Source organism: Pyrgilauda ruficollis, unplaced genomic scaffold (genome assembly GCF_017590135.1).
Source record: "Pyrgilauda ruficollis isolate IOZ18807 unplaced genomic scaffold, ASM1759013v1 scaffold288, whole genome shotgun sequence".
NCBI lineage: Eukaryota > Metazoa > Chordata > Aves > Passeriformes > Passeridae > Pyrgilauda > Pyrgilauda ruficollis.
This window is the reverse complement of record NW_024524244.1, coordinates 23649-39160: the sequence shown is the minus strand read 5'-3', so window position 1 is coordinate 39160 and position 15512 is coordinate 23649. Positions and strand designations below refer to the sequence as shown.

At 38.9% G+C, this 15512-nt stretch overlaps 1 protein-coding gene across 1 annotated transcript in view; it reads left to right on the top strand.

The window, feature by feature from the left end:
• The window catches only part of LOC121356149 (protein prune homolog 2-like), a gene marked incomplete at its 3' end in the record, with an annotated part of 120760 nt that overhangs the window by 82193 nt on the left and 23055 nt on the right, over nucleotides 1-15512 (top strand). The window contains exon 9 of the mRNA XM_041472263.1: nucleotides 716-1514. Within this exon, the coding sequence (XP_041328197.1) occupies nucleotides 716-1514 (799 nt within the window). The remainder of the gene's footprint in view (nucleotides 1-715; nucleotides 1515-15512) is intronic.

Sequence of the window (15512 nt, the reverse complement as noted above, 5' to 3'; positions counted from 1 at the left end):
AGAGGTTAGACAGAGTAAAAGGAATAAAGTAGGTATTTATTAAAAGGCCTTTGAAGCATACATCTTGGGCAGTAGAAGAGCCCGGCCGTGGCTCCACCCAAGGTGGACCCAAGATGGACAACTGGTCACGAGTTTTCACACTTTTATAAGTTTTGGTCCATTTACATATTGGGGTTAGTTGTCCAATTACAGCTTCAGGTTATGAAGTCCCATCCTCCCAGACTGCTCTCTTCAAATTGCTGTTGTTGACACTTTTTGGGCCAGAGGCTGTAACGATGTCCTTGGCTCTCAGGCTGAAAATGGATCATTTTGTCTGACTAAACTGTGAGGAGAACTTGCTAACACTTCATATGAAGTTCAGAGTCATATACTAATGCAGTACAGAATCTGGAAAATATGAAAGCTAAAACTTAAGGCATCACAGACAGATCTAAAGCTTTTAAACAGTGAAGTAGTAATATAATTTCTGTTGTTTGTACAGGGCCTAGCCTATGGGACACTGAATTGTTTGTACCTTGGGGATGATTGCCGTGTTAATGTATAACCTTTAACAATAATGATAATGGTGATGATGTTGTAAAATTCAAGTACACATTAACAGAGCACAGAAAACTGAAAAGAGCTTTATCTCACAGAACTGATTAAAGCATACTATGGTGACTAAATCAGCAATTAATAGAAATTAAAAAGAGTTTCTATTTGCCTGTTCTTTTAGAAACTGGCACTGACTCCCCACTTTGTACGGAGGAAAAGCTGAGAAATTCCCATAAGAGCCCTGAACTGGAAAGTACAGACAGTAAAGAAGATGTGAGGATGCAGGTGCTCCCAGCTTCACTGGAGATGGATTACATCCTTGTTACTGAGGAAAAAAATACACCTGCAACAAATGATACCCTTGAAAGAAGCAAAATTGATTTTGCATTTCAAGAATCCCATGAAGGCTTTTCACCAGGCTCCTTGGATGCCTTTCAGGCAATATCCATTTCAAATGAAAGCAAAGATCATCTTGTTTGTGGGACTGGATGGGACACTGTTCACTTAGAAGAGAAAAATTCTTCTGCTGTGCCTCAAAAGCTGGATGGTGAAAGGAAATCACAGGAAAGCTGTGGGCAAGACGAGGGTTGGATTATATTGGGACAAAATGAAGTAAGTGACCTATCACCTGAAGAAATTTCTGCCAAGACAGAAATGCCAAAATCAGGGTCCAGACATCCTGAAGAACTGCCATCTGTTGTAGCACAGGAACTGATTCTTGACACTTGGACAGAATTTCAGGTAGAAACTCCCCTTCAGAAACCTTTTGAACATGAAAGCTGTTCTCCTTCAGATGGCCTGGCTGCTGAGAATGTGAGTTCGGGCATTGCAGGAACATCAGAGTTGCAGGTAGCTGGTGGTGATAGTACCTGGGAAGCAAATTCTCAACAGAGGCTTGGGAACCATGTAGCAACAGAACAAGAAATGAAGGAGGAAACGGTTCTTCTCAACAGTGACAGAGAATTGAATCAAAAATCAGGGTAAGTAAAAATCAACCTATTTTCTTTCAAAAGTCTTCTGTTCATTTGTTACTATGTTATTGAGGTGTGTACCATTATGAACAGATGGCAAGACTTTCAAGTCTGAAGTATGCAAAGTATTATTTAATTATCAGTGTATTACTTTCTGTAAGCAGATTTTTGGTTCTTCATTGCTTGATGTAAGCCACATTAGGGTTGTTTTGCAATTGACTTGAAGGTTACTTTCTTGCCGGAGTAAATCTGTCTTCCTTCTGTGAAGTCCCACTGATTGTATTACCTACCTTTAAATCTGAAACAGATATGGCCAGGCCATACAGGCCCAAGCCAGGTACTGATAATGTTGCCAGTATATGATGAGATTATGGAGGGATTGAAGTGAAGCAGTATCTCTGCCCAATGCAAAACTGCTGAGAAGGAAGAAAGGAAGAAGTCAAGGCCCAAAGTCAGAAAAATGTGCTGCTTGTAGAGGAAAGAAAAGCATGAAGGAAAGTTGTCGTCTTTGTCATTATTTTCAAGCTCTAGTCAGATGAGAGGAGCATTTATAACTATTGGAATTGAACTGGCGATTGAAGCAGGTTGAGTGAGTACATGTGGACCTGGTTTTGGGTGGACATGCAGTCTTTGTGCTAGCAGTATTCCTCCTGCCAAGTGACTCCCTGCTGTCATCAGATGGAGTGAGGGGTGGCCCTCCTGACTCCATTTACTGCAGTGTTTTGGAGAGGGTGCTTCTGTTGTTGACCTCTCTTCCTTTGCAAACTGCAGGCTGCCATCAAGGGAGAGGAAAATCTTCAAAAGTGTTAGCAGAAGATGAGTACTCATCAGACCTGTAGAGCCTGAAGTAAACCAAAAATTGAGTGCTTGACCTTGAAACTAGCCAAAGTATGGGAGTTTGGCACAGCATTTCTGTTGCACCCAATCCTCTAAGCTTGTAAATTCCATTCCAAAAGGAAAAATAGAAATTTTGAAATTTCCTATAAAAGGGAAATCTGGGAGAAGCCGAACAAGCAAAATTTCCAAGCAGCTGTTTTGTATCCATGCTGTTGTGTGGAAGGGTGGCTTAGGATTCTGCAAATCTAGGAAAGCTAGATGTCCTTTGACAAGGAGGTGCTTTGTTTGTGAGCCCTAGAAGCCATTTTCTGGTGTTAACCTCTGCAGGGTTTCACTGGGAGTTCATGAAAAACAACTAATTTCAACTAGTAAAGATGCTTTTTTGACAAACCATGCATTTCTAGTAAAAAATCGTAGAATCATGAAATGTCTACCAGTTCTGCTCACAGCCAGTAATGACTGGGACAGGAAACAGGAAGAGTTGTTTAGAGGCCCTGGCTAGTTGCAGGCTTGCAAATCTGACACAAAGAAATAATCTGTTATTTCCTCTGTCTCCCATAAAGTATTTTAAATTAAAACCAGACAGATGCTGGCCCAGTCTAAGTCACACTGATTAATTACATGCAGGCAGCATCATAGGGATTTGACTTGTCATACTTACATTCCCATGATGTAGAGAGGGAAAGAAAACTGTAGGTATCTGATTTAGAATGATTTGTAAGTAAACCAGCACATTTTCGACTTGAGATAACTTTGATGCAATAAGACTCTTAGTTAGACACCTCAGTAAGAAAATTTGATTTTTGAACATTGACTGGTACTAGAAAAAACATTTCTATGCCATGGATTTATAGGGGTGGGTTAACATCTTATTGCTATAAATTGTTATATCCATTTTGAGAAGAGCTCTGCTGTTTTTTAGGAACTTTGGCAAATCCTGAAGTACTACTCAATAACAGTTCACACTGGAATTTTGCTTGCAGTACATTCATTATTCTTAGAACTAAGCGTATTTGCTTAGAGTAATTCCCACATTAAAATACAAAACTGGACCATGTTAATGTTCTTGTGTTTTCAGTAAAAATTTAAATGCATGATGGAATATGGTGCATCCTGCAAGAAAAAGATAAAATAATTCTTGGTATAGAATATATATGATCACTATAGCTTCTAGTTTAGTCTTTTCTCTTATCTTACTTAGAAGTTGTTTAATACTAAATGCCTTTTTAGTCAATAGCAGTGGCTATTTCTGTCCTTTACACTACTAATACTGATGCCCAGAGAAGCAAATTAAGGAATTTATTCAGCTTCCACATTAACAATTAATTGTGGCAGCATGGAACCAGTAAAATGTATTTTGCTTTGGGTTTAAGTTTTCTTGTTAGATTTTTTCTTGGTAAGTTGTAAACTTTAATGCAAGTTTATTCCAGCATTAATTTTATTAAAAGTAATTAATCATCTTCTGTGAGTATTTTGTGTGTAATAGAGATTGCTTTTGTGGCGTGGTTTTCCCCTCAGTTTCCCCTCTGCTTGGTAGTTGATATTCAATAAACTCGTGGTAAGCTTAATATCTTCGATCAGTTAGGTAAAGACTTCAGACTTCCTGGAAGAGCAGACAAATGCATCCCTGTGCATGCCCACAGCATGATCACAGAGGCCTTAGTTCCTTTGAAACCAAAGCAAACACACAAAAAAATACTATGATGAAACACATACAGGAATAATTGTTTCTAGATGATATGCCCATTTAATGAAAGCTCTTACATAAACAGCTGAAAAACTAGCAACTGACATGGTAGAAGTATGCAATTAGTAATGCTTTCTTAATGTATTTAAGACATACACTGTGACAGTTTTAAAAACAGAAGTTCCTTCTTAAAACATTACTCAGTATGCTGCTTTTGACTTTTTAGTCTGAAATTAACTACCTTTCATGGCCAATGAAATTTAAAATAAAGTGATGCAGCAGAGCTGCCAGCCTATGGGAGGTTAGTGAAGAAACACTGGTGTTACCACATAAGAGAAGAAACTAAGACTTTTCTGATTGTTGCAATACAATTTCTGGAAGGCACCTGATGGTGCTAGTCATCAGAAGCTGAGTCTGCCAAAGATTTACATCAAAGTAGGATGTAAAGAAACTCTTTATTGTTAGGGTGGTGAGGCACTGGAACAGGTTGCCCAGGATAGCTTTGAATACTCCATCCTTGGAAGTGTGCAGAGCCAGGCTGGAGGGGCCACTGAGCAACATGATGTAGTGGTAAGTGTCCCTTCCACAGTCAAGTGGGTTGGAACCAGGTGATCTTTGAGATCCCTTCCAACCCAAATCATTCTGTGGTTCTATCATCTTACAAAAATAAAGAAACTTACCATTTGTAAACTCAAACCCAGCCAATGAACAGCTGAATTAGTAGTAGAAAGTCACTGAAGTAGTAGAGTACTGAAAAAGTAGTAGAAAGTTTATGAAGTCACTTACTTAGTAACTGTCTTGTAATGCATTTTATATCCATATGCCCCTGTTTAAAAAAAAAAAAGAAAAAGTTCATACTTGTACTGTGCTGAAGTAGGTTCCTTTTGTAGGGGAGTAAGGGTCAGTGAAGGATGCAGTTCACATTGTTTCCTGCTTTCATCCAGCAGATGTCTGCCACTTCTTCTAATAAAAATTGCCTGTTACACAGAAAAGATATTGGAACTCTGACAGCTGCAAATTTCGAGCTTTCTGAATTTAAGGGTGCCAACCCTCAAGTAAACACCTCATTTGACCTGAGACCTTGGAAAAGGGTTCAAAAATTGAGTGAGAGCACAGAAACAGTGTGTGTGTAGTTTGGATAGTATTGTGTGATCTCACAGGGTGAAAAAGCTTGGATTTGGGATTTTAGTATATGGTGATATAAGGGAGCCAAGATGGAGCAGTTTGGGTGTGGGTTAGTTATCTTATTTGCACCTTCTTCTTCACGAATCTGGGTGGTTTTCTCTGGGTGAAAGATGTCTGCATTGCAGGTTTCAGGTGACCATAATTGTGTTAGAAGCATAAATAATACAGATGTCAGCCCTTTATTGGATAATTAGGACTTAAGTAGCCTTGAATAGACACCATTTTAGCTCACTTTCTCGACTTGTTAGAGAGAGCTCACATCTTGTGAGTTTGTAATAAATAAGGATAATAAACTTCAGACTCAGACTTCAAAAACAATGTCTCCTGAGTTTTATTCGCCCTGACCTTGGAGCAAGAAAGAGCCTGGTATTCCAACAAAGAGGGAATTAAAGTTTTGAAACAGAAAGCATTAACAAAAACTAGAATGAAGAAGTGCCTTAAAATTTTGATGTCTGCTAGTCACTGCCCTTCATCCCAATGTCACACATAACAACTCTCAAAGGTGTTTTAAAGATGTCTGTGGCTAGGGGTGAAGTTTTTCCATCCTCTCCTGTTCTATTTCTGCAAGGAAAAGCTTCAGCAGGGAGTGAAGAAAAGGATATTTACTAGTATTAAAACACTGCAGAAAAGACATCAGCTTTTCTCAGAAATACACAAACACCAAAAGTAACAAACCCTAGAGCTTCTTTGGACTCCTAAAAAAAATACAAAAATATTTGATAGGTCATTACTAATGTCAGTCTTTCAGGAAAAAACCAGCTTTTTATACAGCCTGTTAGGTGGGCAGGATTACATACTTTGCTGCTGCTGACTGGAGGTGTGCCAGCAGTAAAATTTATGAAGATGGGAGGTAATTTTCTTCTTGATAGGTGTCGTGTCTTACAGAGCTGTATGAAGGTTGGTGGTGATGAATTGGTCAGGAGGCAGAGGGAGAACACTGCAGATGGCTAAGCTAGTTTTTACCCTGCATATCCCTCAGAGTATTTTAGTGACTGTGTATACCAGATCATTCTTGCTTTTACCTTTGTTGTAGGGCAGTATTATCCTTTTCCTTATTAGAAGGAGTTAGAAAGAGCTGACCAAAATAATATTAAATGATGTATTGACTTGAGGTACAAGAAGCAGTGGGAACAGTAGAAATAAGAACAGAGATATTTGGAAGGTTTGAGGGAGAGCTTAAAAAACTGGTGGCAAAACGGAGCAGCAGATAACTTCCTTTGAAGAACTACCATAATGTATTTAACCTGCTAGAACAGGACTTCAAAAGAAAGCTTCATTTATCTTTCTGATAGCATTTTCTCAAAGTAACAGGAATAATTATTTTCTGCTCACATGTATAATGGTGCTTTGGAAAAGATAATTCTTCCACTGCCTCTGTCTGAAATATCCCTCTGTGACTACTACTATACTGCTGGCTATTAAAATTGCCCAGTAGGGGAAGCAATCCAGTGTTTTATTCATAGAAAAGCCTGCTTTCATCACATTCTCCTGTGCTTGCCAGTGAATAAAGATAATCAAATTTAATTAAAGAAAAATATGTGACTGTTACAAGATTAATAAGAATTCTGAGATGACTGTGCTGTCTCTGTGACTTAGCCAAATACAAATAAATCTCAAAGCCATTAATTATTTGAGTCAATATCAATGCCCAGTACTGAAATTAAATACTGACAGACTGGAACCCAGGAAAAAATTCACATTGATTCCAGCGACCAGAGGTTTCACCAAATATTTACTCAAAATATCTGTTCTGTCATCCCAAAGATAGAATAAGGCAGTGAGTTAGAGATCCCAGGTTTGCCTTATTCTTTTATGGGCAAAGCAGGGATGCTATATATAGGATGCTTAAAGGCTTGAAAATCTGTCGTAAGAAAAAATAAAACAACATTTACTTTGCTTTGGATACTTGACTCCTTTTTTGCCTTGGAAATCTGTGGCTGCCATCTTTCACTTCTGTCAGGATTGTTTATTAATTGGCCAGATCCACTGGAAAGCAGTTCCAGGCACTCTGGGGACCAGGCATGCTGCTTCAGTTATGTTTCCAGCTCCTGCTGACCTACAAGATTATGGACTTGAAATGGGAATTGAACTTAGGTCTCCCACTTGGCAGCACAAAGCATGACATTTGACTTAACACAAAGACCATGCTTTAAAGGTTAAAACCAAACATCTAAGTAAGGAGCAGCTACTGAGAAGGTTGCTTGTAGGAAGGTCCTGATGATCTCATTTTTGTAAAAACAGCTTTAATATTTGCATGGCAAATATCAAGACCTTTATAAAAATCTTTTAAGAAGAAAAGAACAGCACTTCACTGACTGAAAAACTACTTCAAAAGGGAAAAAATCCACAACTTACTATTATTTACTAATTGTACTGAAATTTTAATTAAATTGTGAGATTGCCCTGATAGAGCCACTTTCTTAAAGCAAGAAGACCTGGACTTTGTTAGTATGGTTTAGCAGTTAAATGAAAACGTCCCTCACTATTAAAAGCACCACTGTTTTCTGACCTAATTAATTGTATATTCCAATCAATATGATCGATGACAAGAGACGTCAGCCTAAAGTGTTAACAAGCTTTGAAACTTTAACCATGTTCACAGACCTGACTTCAGCAGTGAGCCTCAGTGAGGTAAGTGGACCCAGCAGAGCATCTGTTAAGGAGTCCATGGACTGGTTCTCCCCTTTGCACAACAAAGGGCACGGGGAAATGTGCCAGCAAGTGGCTGCTGACTCTGCTGGACGACCCCCAGAATTTTGCATGCACAGGCTGTGAGGGCATAAAAGCCCAGAGTTTCCTGTGTTCAGGGTCCTTCCTCAGAGGCACCCAGCTGAAGCTGTTCTTTTGTTGTTGCACCATGATTAGGTTATTTTAAGGATCGAGACTCTGCTATGGGAAGCAGGCAGTTGCACTGGTAAGGAAGCCTAGTCTGACCGCGTGAGTCAGCTCAGGTGCTGCGAGTGTGACTGCCAGAATGGCTCGTGGATGGTCAGACAGGGAAGTTTCCTCAAAAACATCCTAAAATCTCAAAAATATTCTATGGTACTCTGCTCATGGAGAATTAAGACCTTGTTTTCTGCCACATTAACTGATTTCACAGTTTCACTGTAATCTTGCTACTAATGATTTCTGTTGTACATAAATACTTCATAGCTTTATTTCCTAGGGAATTATGGACTTTTGGGTCCATGATTACTGGGTTTATGGACTTTTGATTTCAAATGAAATAAATCTTGGCCAGTTGAAAAGGTGCTAGAAACATCACCATCACTGTAAATTTTACGTACAGCTAGGTGACAGAAGCATCAAAGATGATGTGTCTGCAGCACTGTCCTCTTTGGAAGTGTATTTTCATATTGGTGATGGTTTTTAAATTTCTTGAAATGCTTTGTATTTACCTGTTTTCCTTTAAAATAGCATCTGGGACTGACTTACCAGGACATGGGTTGCAGATAATGACCGCTTTCTCTGTAGGATTACTAATGCCATGAAGAACAAGGTGCGAGCCACTGAATTGTATTTACGCTGTGCTGTAGCTGTGCATGGAGCTGTACTGAAAAGAGAAAATGGGGTTAGGCTTTTGTTTGTTTTTGACTGTTTCTGGCTAAGCAGTGTGACGTGAAAGCTTCTCCAGTTCTCATTCTTTTCCAGGAGGATCTGTGCAGTATGGAGAGAGAAACCAGATGAAGGTTAGGCTGTCCTAGGATCTGTTGCCTTGCTGTGGGGGTTAGGATTGGAAGCTGTTTTCATTTGGAAAGGAACCTGGATTTTTTAGGGACCCTACTCGCAATAGACTTTTATAAAAGGAGACTGTGCGACCGCACTGCCTGGGAAGAAGTATCCTTTCTTTCCCTATGAAGCACAATCAGGACCACAGGCTGTGGGCATTGCTTCCTGCTGCACATAGTTTGTGTTTTCAGAATCTACCGTGCCTTCCGAACTGGTGGTTGTTGGTGTTTTGGTTTTTTTGTTTAAATTTGCATCTGTATTCCCATTGCTAAATTGCAAACTGAAAAAAATATGCAAACCGTGTCTGAATGTGCTTGTGCTCTGTGACTATCAATGCAAACAGAAATGAGGACTGAGATAAGTTGAATCCATAAGAACTTCTGTCATGCAATCGCAGCATAAGCTTTCCTCAGGCAGTGAAATGAAGCAGCAGGGAGCCCTTTTGCTGCCGCCGGCTGACTCGCTGCATCAAAGTTTGATGATGCTCCGATGAAGCTCCACAGGGAATGTGAAAAAGAATCGCAATTTTCACGGCCGAAGCACAGCTCTGCGTTTGTGGAAGTGCGCCTGTAACCAAAGCCCAGTAGCTGCTGGTTCACCCAGCCGGCTGTGTGAGGGCAGGTGATCACCCTTATTTAGCAGTACCACTGCCCACGTGACGAGAAAATGGTGGAGGATCTGTATTCCTTGTAAACTGCTAGGGAACGAGGGATGCTGAAGCGCAGCAGTGAAGCATCTTTACTATTTTTGCAGTAGAGAGGCCTTTTCAAGTCTTCAGAAGGTAAGTGTCTCTCGTCTCTTGGCTCCGAGCGACAGATGTGCAGAAGATTTTCTGATTAATGGCTCTTTATTGCAGTTACTTTAGACAGAAAAAGGGTAAATGTTAGTCAGCATGATGAAAAGCACTCCGGACCTCATTACTGAAAACAGGGCAGCTGTATTTTAATTCTGTTGCAGCTCTTTATGAGAGAAGCTTACATCAGTTCAGAAGGATTTCTTTTGTCTGAGCACAGGCATGGTATTTATAATTAGGAAACAAAACTTCACTGCCCAGTCACCTAATGTGCTGGATTATTTTCAGCTTTTTTGCCTAGCTCTGAGGACACAATGGGCAAAAAGGGATGAAAGGGCATTGCCAGCATATATCTTGCTTTTAAAAGTGCTTAATTACTGGTAGCTCCACTGTTTGTGACAGCTCTCATTGTAGGCTACTTGGCATTATAGTTTCGGGGTTTTTTTCCCTATCAACTGAAGCATATGATTTTTGAATTTTTTGCAATGTCCTCTTAAAATGTTGCAGTGAACAGTATATGTAATTTTTGAAGGTTAAAGCTGATGAAGGATGCAGCTGTAATCTCAATGGTAAGAGATTAAATTACTGCAAAAGTTGGTTTGTGCAGGCAGTATTTTTTTTTTAAATTAATTATAGGAGCTTGATTCAGCTCATTCAGTTACTTGCTTTTTTGTCTGTGATGAAGGAATGAAAATATTCCTCAGTTCCAAGTATGGTAAGTGCATAAATGATAGTGATGATAGTAGTATACAGGAGGCATTGAAATATATAGAATGTAAAAATATTGGCTACTTAAAGGAACATTGAAAGGAAATGTATGCAAGCTTGTTTCTTTCTGCAGCCAGAATTCTTCTAAGGGGACTGGGGAAGGGAAGGATGGGCAGGCAGAGATGTAATTTCTGGATTTATGTATATTTACTTGGAAAGCAAATCTGTTTTGGGAAAGGGAGGATGCACACAGCTCTAGCAGCACTATCAGAAGGCATTAAAATAACTGTGGAGGTCAGAGCAGGGAACAATGCACACTAATTCTTACCCTGCCAAACATTTCTTTCTTCCAGGGCTGCCATGTTCATTCTTTCACTCTCAGCAACGCTCTTCACTGATATCTTCACTGATGGGGTAGGGATGTACAAAGATCTAAAATAGCCTTTTCTTTCCTGGCCTTGATTAGTCTGGTTTTTTATTTTGCTTTGCATAAATCTGGATAGTAGAAAATCCATGTAGTTAGAGACGAATCTAGTTTTTGCATACATTCACTACTTTTAAAAACTTAGATCCTGCTGCAAGCGGTCTGTTGCAGTTTTGTGGCATCTCTCTATAGAATTCAGCAATAATAGAACAGTGTTATTTACAGCTTGTAATGTATCTATAGGAAAAGGCATATGAAAATAAAGCCATTTTAAAGCTCCAGTCTTTCTTTGGGCAAAAGTTACAGCTGGCAAACTTAATAAGAGACAACGTGTACATGAGAATATGTTTTTGAAAGCATCTGTGAATATTGATAAGGCTTTTTTTTATCACTGTAGTGTCTTCAGGATTGGGGACACTTCCTATCATGCCCTGTATAAATATCCAGAAAATGACAGTGCTACTGCAACAACAAATAATACTGAGGTGGGGGAAGGTGGGAGTGACATTCCAGTTGCTTGACAGATTTCATAGTTTATCTACTTTGTTTTTCCTTTGGACATTGAAGGAAGTGGTTTAGCTGTTACAGGATTTTAAGAATTAACTCATTATTAGTTCTTAGTATATCTTGTAGTTTATGGTCTTATCTACAGCCTTGCACCTATGAAAAACCTATGAGAGCAGCAGATGGGACTTCTTTATTTTAGGCTAACAGATGAAACATGACTGTGTCCGACACACTGGCAGCAGACTCTAAAGACCTGTCTGCTGAGCAGTAGCCCAGCAGAATACACCATTGCCTGCTTGTAGAAAGTAGAGCATGTAGCTAACCTTGCCCATGTATTTCCCTAGCTGTAGTATGTAAGTGCCATGTGGAGGAAGGAGGAGCCCCATTTTCTCTCCTGAATATTATTTACTCGGTCTGGCATTTCCTGTCACTCTGACTCTTTCACATCATTTTTGCTATGACTGACATTACTCCTCTTTCCCACACTTGGGCTGGTTTTTATCTTCCTACTGCTTCTTGTGGCACTTCCAACTCATTGACAGAGTTCTGCTTCTGATAACTGGTGGCTTTCTGCATCTCCCATGTCTCTTTGCACATGCCTTTTAGGCCTGCCAGCTGCAGGGTCTAACAATCTTTCCTGCTCTTAAAACCCCTTGCCAGAGCAAGCTGCAGGCTTGCATGTTTTCCAGTTTTACTGCTTCTGTAGACTCCTGATTAGGAGTCTTCCTTGGCTCATGTTTGGGACTTCTCTATTTTTCCCAAGCTGATAATTTCCCAGTATAGATGGGAATTAATTTCAGTTACCAATTTACACCCAATAAGATATTTCCATTTTAATTTTCTGGCTAAAATTCCCACTCCATATTCTGCATTGTCACTTAAATTCCCCTACTGTGTATTGCATCTCCAGCAACTGCAGCTTTAAGAAGCACTAAACTTTGACATTATCACCTTTTCAGAGCTTTTTCTTTAAGTCACGGTAGCCAAGACAGGGAAAATGTAGCTGTTGGTTATTCCTAAATTTGTAGTAGGTCAGCTAGGAATCTAAATTATAATAACATTGAACACTATATAAGTTGTGAAATCATTGATACAGTAATGTTGAAAATATGGAAAGGTAGACATTTGGCAGTACAGTGACACAGATGTGACAAAAGAAGACAGAATTTCACAATATTTAAGGTATTGAGGAAATAGAAATATTTGGAGGATAGGGAATGAGATGATAAATAGGACTAGAGAAAAGGAGTATTAGGGGAGGAAAAGATAGAAGTCATACAATATTTAAAAAAAAAAAAAAATGCCATGTATCTTTTCCTGTCTATCAACATATGGTCCAAAAGCTGAGCTTGAAATAAGAAGAGTGTTAGAAAAATACTAATGCTTTAATGGATGGATGAAAATGTATGTCTTGATGTTAAGTGAATTCTTGTAATTGGCAGCTCTAAAAGTCATTATCACATTTTACCACGTGGGCAGGTCATACTTCACCTGTTGTAAGATGGTTTGTTAAAGCATTTTGTTCCAGCCTAGTTTAGGATGGTAATAAGTATCATCAGCACTGTACATGTCATCATCTGGACGTGCAGAGAAACAAGTCCATTAAGCAATGCAAGAAATTGCCAATATTACAGAAAAAAACAAGTGGTAGAGAGAAACAGCCACTGAAGTTCAGGTACTAGCTCAGTTTCAGAATTAATGGTTATGAATAATGGTTAAGAGCAGAGTGAGGCATTTTAGCATGTTTTCATTTGGAAGAGATTTTCCACAAGTCCAGTGGAGAATAGACAAGTCCAGTGTCTATTAAAACTTTCTAAAGATTTTTTGGCTTCTGATCCTGTAACCTCACCTCTGTTAACTACTCTCAAATCGTTAGCATACTTCCTGAAAGTGCAGATGGCTGCACTGGGTAGAAGGTGCACCCTGCTTTTTCAAGTGCTTCTGATAAGCCAATTGCATCATTTGAAGCTGCAGGTATTCTGATGGTTGGTCCTGACAGCACAGTATGACAGGAAAATGGTCACTGTGAGCCACACATTCAGGAAGAGAAACTGGTTTAAAAGTTAGGAAAACTAAAACTGAGTTTTCTCAGGGAATAATTAATCACTCAATGAGAGTAGAAGGTAGGAATCACATCCCTGGCATCTTAATAAATTTTAAAAATATAATTTAAAAAGAATATGTATTTTCAGGTTATACTTATGGATCTTTTGAACCAGATTGTTTTAATTTCTACTTTCTCTGCTAGCATTACCAGTTGCTTTTGTAATGCTTGTTCAAGAGTGATTGTTGATTAACAATCAACACATATAAATATGTGGAATATTATCTGTAGAATACTAACAACATCTATTAAGAGATCAGAAACGTGCTTTCTAAATGCTAATACTGCTTTGAACCTACACAGCATATTGCGGACCTTGTGATCTTTCAATATCGATGGAGGAGCACCCATAAACTCCCCAACTTTGTGTTGTTAATTCTGACTTTCCATGGTTTCAGTAAAGAGCAGTAAGGAGCAATGATCTAGGCACCTAACAAAGAACAACCCCTGCTCTTAGGACAAAACTGTGTGGTGGTATACAAGTGCAATGCTATGCAAAGAAATAGGTGTTAAGTGATATGTTACTTCTGCCTTAGAATTTGTTACTCTCTGCTTTTGCACATAGAATATTGTCTGAAGAGAATATTATTAAAATGGTAATATTAGTAACCTAGCAGGTTCTACATTTCTCTGTAAGAGGCATAGTTGGAGACAGTGCTATTATATGGATGCATACAGTGGTTCCAAAAGCACCACCCTAAAGAATTTTCTCCTGTCCATGTTCGTGCCATGAAGTTGTTATGTGGTTTTGGAGACTCTGGGATCTGCTGCCAGCAGCATCAGTCTGGCTTGCATTTCTAGGTCCCCATTTCAGCAAGACATCTAGGTTTGGAACTTCAATTTCCCTCATTTTATATAAAGATGCATTTTTATTTCATGTGTCTGGAAGTCATGTATAATTGGAAGAAGGCTGGAGCCCTGGATCTCTTCCATAGGCCTTCGTGATCCATGGGTATGTACATAAGGCTGATGAAATAGCCTAGTGAAGTCCACTATCCTTGTTACTTGGATTTGTCCCTTCATGTCTCTCTGCATCCCTCCATGTCTTTTCCTGTTTTTCTTGTGCTGTGACACAGGGAGGGAGCTGGCAAAGGGTCAGGACAGACACCGTGTGCCTGCCTAGCAGCAGTGAAAGCAGCAGCATATGTTTAAGAATAGCAACTTTTTTTTTTGGCAGTCTTAAGCTGATATGAGGAGCCAGAAGAGCCTGCCACTATGACAAGCTTTCTGGAATAAAATGAGGCTTATAGTATAAGTTAAAAAAGAGGTGCAAGGGAAAAGATGGGTAGATAAACAAATACTAAACAATGAATTTGATTGGAGACTAGGAAATATTTTAATAAAGAATGGTTGAAAATGTATTCAGTGGCTCTAAGTGAGAATTTTAACATGTTTTTAAATCTTGTGGCTGTGTAATGATTTTTCTACAGAAAGAATATTGCCTGTTACTGTTATGCCTGACTTTTTCATTCAGCTCCCATGCTGAAAATGGAGCAAAATGTTAGTACATGAAAACTGAAGTATAAAAACCAAAGAACTTATGATTTTTTTGCTAATATTTAGCAATGGCTTATTCTGTGGCTTTCATAAATGACATATATTTCTGTAAAATATGATTATGAGCATGTAATCTACTAGGAAGCAAGCAGAGTGACAATGATGAATTAGCATCTGCACAGGTGTTTGATGAATAAACCTTTTGGCTCAAACAAACCACCACAGCTTTTTTATTTTCTTTTCCTTTTCATACAGATGTGGGAATAAAAGTCTCATGCTATGCATAAATTATGGTGCTCAATCTATGGATTTTTCCTAAACTAATTTGTGACTAAGAGCTACAAAATAAATAGCAAGAGAAACACCGTTAATTTCTAACATATGGTTGCTAAATTCAGGTCTTGGGAGGTTATAAAATTAATCCATTTTTACAAGTCACCTGTATACAGTATAATTATTTTACGCAGCTGTGAGTAAAAGTAATTACTTTTTTATAGTCTCAGATATCCTGGAGTGGATTCCTTCCAATACACTCA